At 37.0% G+C, this 15,674-nt stretch overlaps 1 protein-coding gene across 1 annotated transcript in view; it reads left to right on the forward strand.

The window, feature by feature from the left end:
* Positions 1–15,674, forward strand: part of LRRC72 (leucine rich repeat containing 72) — a 44,322-nt gene that overhangs the window by 18,818 nt on the left and 9,830 nt on the right. Inside the window, exons 4-5 of the mRNA XM_037508429.2 lie at positions 7,011–7,092; positions 8,710–8,820. Coding sequence (XP_037364326.1) covers positions 7,011–7,092; positions 8,710–8,820 — 193 coding nt within the window. The remainder of the gene's footprint in view (positions 1–7,010; positions 7,093–8,709; positions 8,821–15,674) is intronic.

Here is a 15,674-nt window from a genome sequence, read left to right on the forward strand (position 1 = left end):
ATCTGCAGAAATGGGACTTTAGATCATGTTGAAAGGAGAGGACATGGAAAGGAAAAAGGAATAGTGGGATGTTCAAGATCGAGAGGATACAGGAAGAGGAAAAAAAGCTGAAGGGCAAGGTTGAAGAAAACAAGAATAAGTGTACTTGTATATGATGATGTGTAGTGTCAGGGTTGGGTAGTTCTTCAGGCTTGGATTGATTGGCACCCATATGCATGTAGGTTCTGCTAGAAGTTAATGAGAAAAACTTCCTGTGGGCTAAGGACAAGATAAGACAGTGCCTGGGACCCTAAGCCAGCTGGAGCAATTTTTACAGAGAAACCCAAATCACTTGAGAGATTAAATTAGATCAGATGGATAGGCCGAGGCAAGCTAGATGCTCAAGCTGATTGCAGCTCATTACCCTGAGTTGTAATGAAGTGCAGTGGTTTTCCAGTATGGACTCTGGAACCTTGGTCAAACCTCATTTTACCATATATTAGCTACATAATCTTGGGCAAGTTATTCAACCTCTCTGTGACTTAGTTTCATCGCTTAAAATAAAGTAATAGCAATAATCTTACCTCATGAGTTTGTCGTAGATTAAATAAGTTGATAAATGTATTATCTATACCATCCAGAAGATACTCATTTACATATATTTTGAAATGATGGAAAATAATCATTTGAGTAGTGAAAATATTAGGTTGAGCAATGGAAAATATTCCATAAATTATTTTTTCTAGTATTTCAGCAATAACCAGAAACATGTCTAAACACTTTCAAATAACAATAAACAGAATGTGGCCTTATTACATGCCTCACATACAAGTTGTGTGTATAATATATATGTGTCTATATTTAAGTTTATATATAAAATGTGTATATGGGTGTGGGGGTGGAGAGATTATTGCATGTCTCTATTCTGTTTGTTTTTTGCAAGTATTCTTGGGTGTATTTTAGACTTGTTTGGGGGTTATTGCTGGAATACTAGATAAAATTAATTTATGGATTATTTTCCACTACTCAATCTAAAATTTTCCAGTATGTAAACTAATAATATTTCCCATTACTTAAGCCTATAATATTTTCCATTACTTCAAGTTAATTCCTCCAAATTAAAGCACCCAATTATGATGTAATATATGCCAAACAAATAACATGGGACTATTGTAATGATTGTATTAGATAATGTCTATAAAAACATCTAGCCTAGTGCCCAGTTCATAATAAGTTACTAATATATATGACTCCCCCTCTTTCCTTGACTCTCAATCAGTAATTCTCAAGTAGGAACACTTGTGCCCTCCCCACACACACCCCAGAGGTGACATTTGGCAATATCTGGAAAGATTTTGATTGCCAAAAATTGGGTGGATGCATGGGCTACTGGCATCTAATGGGTAGAGACTAAGATGCCACTAAATATAGTACTGTGCACAGGACAGTCCACCCAACCCCACAAAGAGTCATCTGGCCCAAAATGTCAATATTTATAGAGGTTGAGAAAACCTGCCCTAAAAAGTGCCTTCTTAATTTTAGATTTATGCTGATATACATTTCCCCCCACTAATACTTCAGTGGTTATTTGTAAGGGCTTTACACAAAATGTAATGGAACAACACCCCACTCTATAAAAAGTAATAATGATTAAATAATAAATAATTATAACTATCATTTATTAGCATGTGCTATGTGTTAAGACTTGAGCTAAGGCAGATAATTTGTGAAATGTCATATTAAATATATTGCTTATGAATCCTTAGCATCAGTAGACTTTTCTAAATGAATAATAAGAATAGCATTTTAATTTTTTTTAATAATAAATTTTATTTTTATATTCCCCCATACAATTGCAAATGCCCCATTCTGACCCCAATCCCTCCCCTCCCGGCCCCCACCCCCTAAAAAGTGTCTCTGTTTCATAGTTTTTTGTTGATTCTGATTTTCACTTTCTTATAGTTATTCATTTTCCTGGTCCCTTATTTAAGTTTTCTAGATTCCTCCTATGAGTGAGACCATCCGGTATTTTTCTTTTTCTTTTTGGCTTATTTCGCTGAGCATGATCCCTTCCAGCGCCATCCATGTTGCTGCAAATTGCATGTGTTTATCTTTTTTGAATGCTGAGTAATATTCCATAGTGTATATGTACCACATCTTCTTGATCCAGTCATCTATTTTTGGGCATTTGGGCTGTTTCCAAAGCTTAGCTAAGAATAGCATTTTAATTTAATAATGACTTGATTACCAGGACAACTACACATGTCTTCCAATTCCTGTTGCTAGGTCTTGACTTCAACAACTTGCCACATTGTAAAGTCTATTAAGTCCTGTGAATTCTGCCTTGAAGCTTTCAATTACCTCTACTTCTTTTTTCTGCCACTGACATTACCGTACTGTGGGCCTGCACTCTTCTTATTCATCTCCTGTCATCCTACTTATAAGCCCTTCATTTTCTCAGTTAAAATTGTACAGTAACATCTCTACAAAATATTTTAATAGCTCCCCAAGGTCCTCATGTTCTGGCTGTCTTTCCCCTCAACTCCTCCAGCTCCCACCTTACTATCCCTCTTACTCCAACAGATAGCACAATCTTAAAATCCAATAATCATGGCTCAAGGATGTTAATACTCTTGGGTAGGGAAATTATGATTATTTAATCAAGATGAAACTTTAATTTAAATTAATATTCCTCTTTGTTAATGAGTAATGGAAGCAAAAATAAAGATTCAACTAATGTGCTGCTAATGTGTGGTCAGACAGGTAACTGGGAAAGGAGAGAAGAAAAAGTCATGGTTTCCACCCCTTTTATTATCGAAACAAAAAAAATCAAATATTTGGGAATAAATCTAACAAAAGAGGTAAAGGACCTATACAAAGAAAACTATAAAACACTGTTAAAAGAAATAGAAGAAGACACAAAGAAATGGAAAGACATCCCCTGCTCATGGATTGGAAGAATAAACATTATTAAAATGGCCATCCTACCAAAAGCAATATACAGATTCAATGCTATTCCAATCAAAATCTCAATGGCATTCTTCAAAGAAATAGAACAATTATTGATGAAATTCATATGGAATCACCAAAAACCCCGAATAGCCAAAGCTCTACTGAAAAAAAAAGAAGGAAATGGAGGCATCACACTCCCAGACTTCAAACTATACTACAAAGCCATAATCATCAAAACTGCATGGTATTGGAACAAGAACAGACATACAGACCAATGGAATCGAATAGAAAATCCAGAAATAAACCCACAGATTTATGGTCAACTAATCTTTGACAAAGGAGCGAAGACTATGCATTGGAGCAAAGAAAGTTTGTTCAATAAATGGTGCTGGGAAAACTGGGTCGCTACATGCAAAAGAATGAAGCTTGACCACTACCTCACACCATGCACAAAAGCCAACTCAAAATGGATTAAAGAACTAGACATAAGACCTGAAACCATAAAATACATAGAAGGAAATATAGGCGAAACACTACGGGATTTGCACATCAAAGACATCTTTACAGACACATCACCCAAAGCAGTGATAGTGAAGACAAAGATAAACAGCTGGGACTACATCAAATTAAAGAGCTTCTGCACAGCAAAAGAGACAATAACAAAAACAAAGAGAAACCCCACCAACTGGGAGAACATTTTTGCACCCAACACTAATGATAAAGGACTGATCACAAAAATCTGCAAAGAGCTGATGAGACTCAGCAACAACAAAGAAAATAATCCAGTCAAAAAATGGGCAGAAGAGCTAAAAAGAAACTTCTCTGAAGAGGAAATGCAAATGACCAACAGACATATGAAAAAATGTTCAACATCACTTGTAATCAGGGAAATGCAAATCAAAACTACCATGAGATACCATCTCACACCAGTGAGAATGGCACATATTAAAAAAACTAGCAACAACAAATGTTGGCGAGGATGTGGAGAAAAAGGAACTCTTGTGCACTGTTGGTGGGAGTGCAAACTGGTCCAACCACTATGGAGAGCTGTGTGGAGATTTCTGGACCTACTAAACATAGAGCTTCCATATGATCCAGCAATTCCACTCCTAGGTATTTACCCAAAGGACACAGAAACATCAATTCCAAAGAGCACCTGCACTCCTATGTTTATAGCAGCACTGTTTACAATAGCTAAGCTTTGGAAACAACCCAAATGCCCAAAAATAGATGACTGGATCAAGAAGATGTGGTACATATATACCATGGAATATTACTCAGCATTCAAAAAAGATAAACACATGCAATTTGCAGCAACATGGATGGCACTGGAAGGGATCATGCTCAGCGAAATAAGCCAAAAAGAAAAAGAAAAATACCGGATGGTCTCACTCATAGCAGGAATCTAGAAAACTTAAATAAGGGACCAGGAAAATGAATATAAGAAAGTGAAAATCAAAATCAACAAAAAACTATGAACCAGAGACATTTTTTGGGGGGTGGGGGGCGGGAGGGGAAGGATTGGGGTCAGAATGGGGCGTTTGCAATTGTATGGGGGAATATAAAAATAAAATTTAATATTTAAAAAAAAAAAGTCATGGTTTCTACTGGTGTTCTTTTTCTATGCAGTAGTTGTGGCTTTGATTAGATTAGAGAACAGTGAGGAGGACAGAAGACAGCAAGTTACACTAAGAAAGCAAGAAGGAAAAACAGAAAAGGGTAGAATATTCCTGGAACTCATCCCTCACTGCTTTACATGGTCTCTGATATGGGGAAACATAGTTCCTCTCATGACTTAAAACAACTGAGGTGAAAATATTGTTGCTCCTCCTGTATGAGATCTGACATAATGTGGTGCAGATGATTCAGTGAAATGATGAAATGGGTGGCATGCATGCCTTTGATAGTTTTATTTATTCATTTGTGAATGTTTCACATGTTAGGGAGGAAATGTACTTAATTCATTAAAGAGATCAATTTCAAACGTTGGGTACAAATCTAAAATAGCTTTTCTAAGCTATAGGAGAACATTAATAAAATTTCCAATAAATCCTTACTAAATCAAATAGGCTCCCTTCTGTCAGTCTGAATCAATCCATCCAAGTTCAAAACAGTTCTATTTAACTGACAACAATCATTTCTATGATAAACTTTCATAAACATGCAAAGCAAAATTATAATCATGGCCATATATTTTTGTATATATAAAGTAGTAAGCAATTGATCAGTACCTATTTCATGAGAATCTTCTCCCTCCTAGATTTTGTGTGAAAGATAGCATTCTTATATTCAGTTTACCTGCTGCTTTTAGAACATACCTGCCCAATCTTTATGATTCTGTCATGTCTCATTCTCATAAATCAAACAAATTATTAAGTTATATCAAGATTATAGAGTCAATGTTTTAAAAATGAATGTTTTAAAATGTTTTAAAAATGAGGTTCTCTTTGCAAGATAGCAGAAACATTTCTTTTTTTATAAGATTTATTTTATTTATACAAGAACAGGGATATAGTCCAGATGCGCTGAAGGGTGAGAGGATTCACCAGAGACAGAGCGAGAAACAGAACAGGCAGACAGACTGACGAAACACACTGCCGAGGAGAGCAGCGGGTGAGACAGGAGAGGTCTATAACAGAAACATTTCTAACATTTAGTTTAGAATTAGTTTGAATTTAGAGTTGAATAACCCATATCATGTGTACAGTACTAACAGGTGATGAGAGGAATTTTCAAGAGTGCTTTTGGTTATTTCCTGCTCATTTTCACTGGATTTCTATTTTTTTAAAGATTTATTTATTTATGCATACAAGAAATGGGGTACAGGCCAGAGGTGCAGAGGGCAAGAGGAGTCACCAGAGACAGAGTGAGGAACAGAACAGGTGGATTGACTGAGGGGAACAGCTGGCAATACAGCAGAGGTATGCTGTGCCATGTGGGTAGCTCTCTGGCAAGCCTGGCATTGAACTTGTGCTGTCGAAGCTGTGGCTAGCTTCACAGCGCTGTGCTTAACCCCTTACTCCACCAGGGAGGCCCTGGCACTGGATTTCTAATATTGAAAGTAAGAAGCAACTTCACCATATTGTTAAGAGAATAAGGAGATGGTCAAGAAACAATCCTGTTTTATTTATTTATTTTTATTTTATATATTTTTACATCATTTTTCATTTTTGCACAATGTATGCATTTTCATCTTGGTTATAGTCCCCATACAAGGAGATCAAAGGATAGTCTCAACAAGTCTCTGGAGCAATGGATACCTCCTGTGGCAGCTTGCTCAGGCATGGTTTGATATGTCTTGCTGGCCTAGGGCTGATCCTTAAGAATAATCGGAAATGTACCAGGAAGAAGAGTCATGCAGGCAAAGGATATCATGACTCATACACAGAGGCAGAAATGGCCCCAGCATTATCTAAGAGCCCTTGGCACATGATAGGCAGTTTCTAATATGTGATGATGAATTAGTAGATATGCCAAGCCAGATTTGCTGAGACTATTGGAGTAGAATTGTGAGAAATATTGTTAGGAGAATTGCAGAAGTTTTGAAACCTTGCAAGGGGTTTGGTTGAGATGTGTTGAGAGGTTTACTTTAAATTAGCTTCTTTTGGGGCCTCCCTGGTGGTGCAAGGGGTTAAGCACTGCACTATGAAGCAATCCGCAGCCTCTGCAGCACAAGTTTGATCCCCCGCCAGCCAGGGAGCAACCCATATGGCAAGACAGACCTCTCCTGTCTCGCCCACGCTCCCGTCAGCTGTGTATTTTAGTCAGTCTGCCTGTTCTGTTTCCCACTCTGTCTCTGGTGGGTCCTCTCTCCCCCCATATCTCTGGCCTGTACCCCAGCTCTTGTATGCATAAATAAATAAATCTTTAAAAATAAAAATAAAATAAATTAGCTTCTTTTTATCATACCATCCTCAAAAACAATCCAGTTGTAAACTGATAGCTCAGACTAAAAGTTACAAATAATAATAACAGCAAATGGTGATTACATAAAATGGTAAATGGTCTTACATAAAAATATTTATATGATTGTTTATGTATATAATTATTGTAAAATGTATATTCTCTCTCATTTTCAGCTCCAGGGAATAACATTTCTAACTAGAAACTATTGTCTGACAGAACTGTATCTAAACAACAATGCAATCTTTGAGATAGAAGGTATTACTTAAATTTTCTCAGTTGATTGAATTGATTTTCCATTAAATAACTTTCAACTATGGTATTTGCTAATGACATACTAAAAATCTTCTAACATTTTTTTTAAAAATATGAGATGGAATCTATTACTTTTTAATGTTCTTATGTATATCTCATTTCTTAAAAATGCACTAGTTGATTATGGGCTTAATTCAATATATTTAGAATTCAATATATAATTCAATTTTTTCAAAAGGTAAAACAGTATTGTTTTTTAATTTTTCATTAATTTTTTTTAGTTTTTACATCATTGTTCATTTGTTAACAATATTTGCTTCCCCCACCCCCTCAGGTGTAGTCCCCATAGAGTTTCCTTCACCAGTGCACCCCTGCACTATCACCTCAGTCCCCTGTGCGCCTCCCTCCCTCCCTCTGATCCCTCTCCCTCCTCCTCCCCTGCAGTATGGCTCTGATTTATAATTGTCTGATTTTGCTTTGTTGTGTTTTGTACTTAAAACAGACCTGTTTTTTAAACACAGAAATTTTGTCATCTTGCTGGACAGAAACTGTTATTGTGTAAACAAATTTTAGCAATACTTAGGAGTACTAATAAATGTAACAACTTTATATGTTCAGAACAAATTACTGCTAATATTTTTACCAATCAAGTTTCTATTTTCCCTATAAGTTTATTTTAAACGAGTCACAATCTCTAAGCTGAGAATTTCAAGTCAGGTCTATGATGTAAATTGTACATGAATTACAAAGTACAGTATAAAACATCTTTTTTTAACATCATTCGCAGAAGCAATGTACTGTAAATTTTAAGCTCCAATATGATTTCACATACCATGAAGAAAGAAAATCTTGCCAATTAGCTATTATGTGGCTATCTCAGAGACACAACACACTTTGATTTGAGTTAAAAATAGAGAAAAATGTGCAATTTAGAATCAACAAAAATGATATGAATATTTGACTTCCTATTATGTAAAGAAAATATTAATTTGAGCAGTTTGGGCAGAAATATTGAATGAGAAATTATTCCTTTTAATTTTTAAATTTATTCTTGCATATAAGAAATAGGTGTAGGCCAGACACAAAGGAAGTGGGGAGTAAGAGGGTTCACCACAGGTAGAGTGGGGAGAAAAACAGGTGGATTTACTGAAATACACTGCTGAGGGGAGCAACAGGCAAGACAGGAGAGGTCTGCTGCACCATGTGGGTTAGCTCCCTGGCAGGGATCTAACCCCTATGCCACCAGAGAGGCCCCTGAATGAGAAATTAATTATTTCTTTGATTGGCATTAAAAATCTAAGTGACATTTAGCAAAACAATACAAAAAGAACAAAGAAAATAACACCAAAATCAAACAAACAAACAAAAACATATCTGCTACCGGGGGGAAAAAAAGTGAAACACTGCAATGGGAAAAAATTAACTATATTCAAACATCACATCACAATAAATTATTTGAATTCTGATGCTCTGTTGTAATCTTAATAATAATGATAATTCACAATATTTTTAACAATAAATCCTCCCTTCACCAGCTGTTGGGTAGTCTTTGCTCTTGTTTAGTTAGCACGTTCAAGTAGAATTAAAAATGTTTAAATCTCTTGTAAAAATGTTTTAAAGGCCTCCACTATTTGCCTTCATTGCATATCCTCCTGCTACACCACAACGAGTTAACAAGCATCGATGCAACTGTGAAGGAATTAAAGGGGATGCTAAACCTGAAGACCCTAAGTATCCATTTACATTTTTCTATAGGCATAAGTTAAACTAGTAATAACATAGAATATTTGTTCTTTTTTTTCAAATTTTCAAAAAATATTCCCAACCACTAAGCCTTACCTTGCTTATCCTTTTCCTTCCCCCTTCCTCTTAACATCAAGCCTTCGCAGTGTCTATTGAAGTCTACTCATATTTGTAAATATTTTACTTTATTGAATTAATTCCCGTGTAAATTTCCCTATTTTTTTTATCGTTCTGACTTGCTTTATTTCACATAATTCTCTCGAGCTCCCTCCATTTTGTTGAAAATGGATACATTTCATCTTTCCTACGGGTGAATAATATTCCATAGAGTAGACCTATCACATCTTCTTGAACCAACACATTTAAACTGCTTCCACATCCTAGCTATTGTAAACAGTGCTTCACTGAACATTGTGAAACATATGGTTTTATATTCTTTGCATAGACACCCAAGAGTAGAATTGCTGGGTCATATGATTGTTTCATTTCTTTACTTTTTTTTTTTAAGATTTATTTATTTCTGCATGCAAGAGCTGGGGTGCAGGCCAGAGGTGTGAGGGGTTGGTGAGAGGATTCACCAGAGACGGAGTGGGGAGCAGAAAAGGTGGATCTACTGAAATACACTGCTGAGGGGAGCAGCGGGTGAGACAGGAGAGGTCTGCTGCACCATCTGGGTAGCTCCCTGGCAGGGGATTGAACTCTAGCCCTAGTATAAGTGTTATTTCTTATTGTTGTATTAGACCCTTAATCATAACATGGTATCCATCTCTATCTCTTAATTACCTTTTTGATTTGGAAGACTGCTTTATCTGATGTAAGTATAGCTGTTTGTGATTTTTATTTATTTATTTTTTATATTTAAAGGGCAGGTTTATTAGGGAAAGGATAAAACAGTCAAAGACACTTGCATAGACACAAGCAGGCAGGAAGAGCTGCCCCAGAAGGGACAGGTTTGCAAAGAGCGGCCTGCATGGTTGCAGGCGGCCAGTCTTGACAGGTCATGCGCAGGCAGGGAGAGAGTTGGTGAAAAGAGGCACCTACATAGTCACAGGTGGGCAGTGGGAGTGCTGCCGATTTTTATATATTTTTTGATAGCCATTTGCTTGTGGAATTGTCTTCCAGCTTTCAACTTTAAGCCTGTGCTTGTATTTGTTGGTAAGATGAGTTTCCTGTAAACAGCAGAAGGTTGGACGTTGTTTTGAAATATGTTCAACCACTCTATACCTCTTGACTGGTGAATTCAGGCCAGTAACATTTACAGTGATTATTGAGACATAAGTGCTGAGTGATGTTTCGTTTTTGTTGGTTTGTCTGTTTTACTTTTGGAGGTCTTCCTTTTGTGTTTTAAGTCCCTTGTGTTACTTCTATTAGTTTTGGTTTGAAAGTTCTGTTGATGTTAGTATGTAATGAGCTACGTGTATGACACTTTTCTGGTATCTGACTCATTCTGATGGACCACATTGTTATTTACTCCTGGCAAGGGGTAGTAAATGAAAAAGGAGTTAGGCAGTAGAGCACCAAGGATCACCTACAAATGAGGATTCTATTTCCTATTGTGCTTTGGGTACTAGAGTTGTGTGGTGGGGATGAACAGTAATGTCTTCTCAACTGCCTTGGTCTGAGTGTCTTGTATAGTCTCACATAGGTTGTTTTTAAGTACTAGCTATATCACCAGGCAGGGATAGTATTTGATATGGGGTCACAGGCCAGAAGTTGTTCTCTTTTCTTTTCCAGCACAGAACCTTATCCTAGATTTTAAGCACCTCTTAGCAACAGGTGCTTAAACTCTGGCTTTTGCAAGTGTTCACTTGTTGTCTTGATTTTAGCCCTGAGGAGTGGGGCAGCAGGTGTTTTTAATACCACGATCTCACCTTGAAGTAGTACCCTCTTCCATGAGGAGACACAGGTAATCGTCCATGGTTCTCCTTGCTAGCTCAGACTCTAGCTATTCTATATGGAGAGCCTCAGGCTTAAATCAGTAATTCTCACTGTGCATCCCTGATCCTGGAGCTCTCCTACAGCACACGCTCGGTGTTGGGTGCCAACTCTGTGTATCCCCTTCTTCTAAGAGTCCCCAGTTTTGTTTTTGTTTTGTTGTGTTGTGCTGTGTATTGTTATTATTTTCCCCTGATATCTTATTTGGTTTCCCTATATTCCTCCTATAAGTGAAACCATTCAATATTTTTCCTTCTCCTTCTGATTTATTTCACTGAGCATAATTCCTTCTAGCTCCATCCATGTTGCTGCAAATAGCATTAGTTTATCTTTTTTGATCACTAAATAGTATTCCATTGTGTATATTCCCCAGTTTTGATAGTGCCCCTGAGTCAGCAACTGAAGGAGCACACAGGTAATCGTGCATGGTTCTCCTTGCTAGCTCAGACTCTAGCTATTCTATATGGAGAGCCTCAGCCTCTGCAGTGCTGGTTCGATCCCTGGCTGGCGAGGGCCCCACAATGGCGCACAGACCTCTTCTGCCGCTGGCTGCACCCCTCAGCAGTGTACTTAGTCACTCTGCCTGTTCAACTCTCCGCTCTGGCTCTGATGAATTCTCTCACCCTCCTGCGCCTCTAACTGTACCCAGTGCTGTATAAATAAATAAATAATCTTTTTAAAAAAAATTTCATTCATATTTTTCAGAACTGCCTGAGACAGTGTTTTGAATATGGTAAATAGTGGAGGTTCTGATCAGATCAATGCATAGATAGTTGCTAAAGTTTTCATGTATTTTCAGTTAGATCTACTGTATTGAGGAGAAATGATTAATGTGCTTCTACGTTGATTCTTTAAGCCTAAATATTAAAATCAAACCAAATTCATGCTTATTCCATACTTATTTTGCAGATGTGATTGAGGTAACCTATTGCTAGGAGATTTTACAACTTTCTGGTCTTCTATAAGAGGGATCTTATCAATTCTTCTATCAGGATTTGACCTGCGTGTTTAAATTATTTGCATACAGAACTGAACAAATGCTTCTATGATTAAAAGTCTGGTCAGACTAGATCTGGAACTCTCAATTATCCTCACTTTTCCATAAAAAATGGGCAAATAGCTACCTCCAGCACTGCTTCACATATGAAGCATTTTTTAGAAACATTATTTCTCAACATTGTTTTTTTGCAGCAGCAATAAAAATAAAATTGTTTTATTGTGGATCATCTAAATTAAATAATGAATTAATATGCACAGTCTACAAATTCTGCTTAGTAGTAAATAGATTTAAAAAATATATAACTGACTTTTTAATGAATAATTATTATAATAACGTGTTTGAATGTCTTTCCTGCTGAGAAGTGCTTTTTTTTATATCATATTCTCATTTCAATTATCACTGCAACCCTATGGCATGATTAGAATTATTCCTTGTCTAATGGCAGAAAATGCAAGGCTCAGAACTTTAACCAAACTACTAAGGCATGTTCAAACTTAAACTCATGACTTGTTTCTTTTTATTTATCATTTATTCATCCATTTGCTCAATACATACTTTATTCATTCCTTCAATAAATATTTATAATGCATTCATTATGTGATACTCTACTAGATAATGCAGACATGAAAGTGAAAAAGATAAATCCTGTCTGCACCTTTTTTTTTTTTTTAGATTTATTTATTTATTTATTTATACCAGCGCTGGGTACAGTCAGAAGTGCAGGAGGGTGAGAGAATTCACCAGGGCCAGTGGGGAGCAGAGCAGGCAGAAGGACCGAAGAACACTGCTGAGGGGAGCAGCGGGTGGCAGGAGAGGTCTGCGCACCATGTGGGACCCTCCTCCGGTGGCCGGGGAGCAGCCGGGGATCGAACCGGTGCTGCAGAGGCTGAGGCTGCGGGCAGCTTTGCAACCCAGTGCTCAACCGCTGCGCCACCGGGGAGGCCCTGTCTGCACCTTTTTGGAGATTAGTTTAACAACCCAGTCTAAGTATTTATTAGATAGCTAAAAGAACTTGAAGAGAAACAATGGCAATTCACTAAAAGAAAAGAGTTAATACAGTATTTGGAGGTTACAATACAGTATTTGGAGTTAGTAAACAAGGGTTGCGCTGATCAAAGTCCAGAAGCTTATGTCCTAAACAAGGGTGCCTGTCCTGGAAGTGAGTGGAGCCCAAAATCTAGCTCTCAGATGTGTATATTAGCACAGAAATGTGTCAGCTCTGAGATGCTAGATACCTTTTCTAGTTCTCTGAAATTCTTTGAAGGCAGCCTGATAATACAATGTCCATATTATTATCTGTCCCAACAATTTAAGTGACCTCTACTTAAAATGACGAAGATACAATTCAAGTAACATAACTATAATTGTTCCAACTGAAAATCTTGTAGTGGGATCATTTTTTTGAAATGGAGGAAATGCTGTATCCAATTACCAAAAAAAAAAAAACTTTCTGAAAATTTGGTAACAAATATGCACATTTTGAACACTTGCCCTGTTTCTGGTTAAAGACATTATATGGAAAAAATTTTTTGCACTTACTAGACTACACTTTTTATTCATGCAGTAATGTCTTCAGATTAAGTTTGTGAGCCTCATTAACAATCACAGATTAGATTCAGCTCATTAACTAAAATGAGAAGTCCATGTATTTTCAAATATTAAAATTTTTGTCTTTTCCAGTTGTAAAACTATATAAAATGCTAAAATGTCATTATTATTCCACTTCAATTACAAGTTCTTCAGAGGGTGAGAAAATCGCCTGGAGGGTAAACCTCTAATCCCCTTCAACATTGCACCCTCCACTGGCATTTATGAGGAGAAACGCCAAGAGATTGCCCAGGAGACACATGGCTGGGAGCTTCAGGGAGGCCTAAAACCAGCTGCTGAGTGTGAGGTCTGGAAACTGGAATTCCTAACTTCCAGGCTGAGTCAGGAAGGCCCCACCTTGTCCCTTCAGGCGGTCTACCTTTCTACACCCTCCCTCCCTAGCTCAATTTTCCTCTTCCCTTTCCTCTTCCAAACTCTTTCTAAATCCAATCTTTATACATTGAAGACCCACTTCATAGCTAATACTTTCACGAAAACTTCTGAGGTCCTACCTCTACCACAACCAATAGCAACAAAATATGTAACCCATTCTCCAGTCCCTTGGACTCACTTCTCTCAAATATTCTGAGTTTCATTAACCCCCCTACTGGAAAGTATACTTTGACTCCTACATTCCATCATTTTTAAGATTTGCTTCCTAGTAGACCTTTAATGACTTATTATTGAAGAGAAGCAGTGCCCCTTCGAGAGAGGGGCTCTGTTTTCTCAGGTTAAGCTCTTGAAGGTTTTCTGTCATTCCTCATTGGCCCTGGCTCTGCTGACAGCCAGGGAGTGAAGAAGGATGCCGAGAGAGCTGAATGTGGGACTGTCATCCCTATAGCTTCATCTTTTGAGAATCTTTACTTGAAATGGCCAAGATGGGACCACCCTCCCAAGAACAAAACAAAACAATTCACCCAATAAAATGAACCAACTGCCTGCTTGTCCAGAAGTAAAGAATGTTCTGATCCTTCTGTTCTCTTCATCCTCTGCTTAGTCCAGTGTGCCTTTTAAAAATCAGGAATGATTGATTTCCTTACTCAATACAAGCATGTGTTGTGCAGTTACCCACACATTTTAGTTAAAATAGATGGTGATGACAATGGAGATGCTGACTGTCCTAAGTCACCTTGAACTAGAAACTCAAAATCTTAGTGTGTGATCATTGCCAAATGAACTTCCTTCCACACGCTATTCTATATAGCACAGACTATAACTGCCTTTAACCTCTCTATATTTCCCCCCCTTATAAAATGGATATGTTGGTTACATTAATTATATCAATGTTCTTCAAAGGTGGTCTTAAAATGATGATTTCTAACTTTGCTTTAAAAGTTGAAAAAAATTAACTGAAGCCAATTATTTAAATGACTGCATTTTTTTCCTCTTCTTCTGTTTCAATAATAAGTAGCTTCACACATGTGACTCATGTAATTCAAGCTTGTGCAGTAAGGTAGTAGAGACATTTTGATATATTATTGGGTAGATGTAAATTGCTTAGACTCAGAATCCCAAATTAAGATAAGCAAGACAGTGCTGGCGCCACTGAGGTGTACTCGATAAGTAGCCTAGAGGGAAGGTGGATTAAATAGTATTAACCTATTGAAAGTGAAAGTGTAAGCAATTTTACTTCATAGTTTCTAAAGGAATGTGCCCATACATCATAGAAGATTTTCAGAACTTTCAGACACACAGGAAACCAATTTCATATCTTAGAAACTTAATTTATGGTAATTTTGGTAGCATCAATCCAAAACTCATAAATCCTAAATGTTAAATGTTTAATAGTATGGAAGGAAAATAAAAAGTTGAAAATAAGTTTGCTTCCTTCTAATTTCAGAGTGAGGGGAAAAGTGAAGAGTAAAAAAGCTAAGCCTAAAATTGTTTAATTTGATTTTTTTAAGTTAATTCAAACAGAGGCTAGGCTAATAGCCCAATTTTCTGACTTGCTGTCACTTTGATTTTACTTTATGATGAGATGAAAGTTGAATCACAATAAGCACATTGAATTTGTAATATTGGGACACCTTAGTAAGTAAAGTAATAATAGTAAATCCAAATTTGGTGTTTCGTTTAGCTGAGGCTAGAGGTTTTTAAATTTACATAAAGAAGTTACTTAAGAACTAGAAAAAAACGACTAGAAAAGAAATAGTAGTATTCTCAGAGGGAAAACAGAGAGTCTACAGGAGTAAAGGTCATTGGAAGATGTTGGTAGGTTTTCCATTGACATCATATGTACAGGCAGAGTCTACTCCCAGCTGCTATAATGTGTTACAGTGTTATGAGGTGTCAGATGTGATTCTCCAAGACAGTAACCGCA

This window comes from Talpa occidentalis, unplaced genomic scaffold, assembly GCF_014898055.3.
Source record: "Talpa occidentalis isolate TD23 unplaced genomic scaffold, MPIMG_talOcc4v2.1, whole genome shotgun sequence".
In the NCBI taxonomy this organism is placed as follows: Eukaryota; Metazoa; Chordata; class Mammalia; order Eulipotyphla; family Talpidae; genus Talpa; species Talpa occidentalis.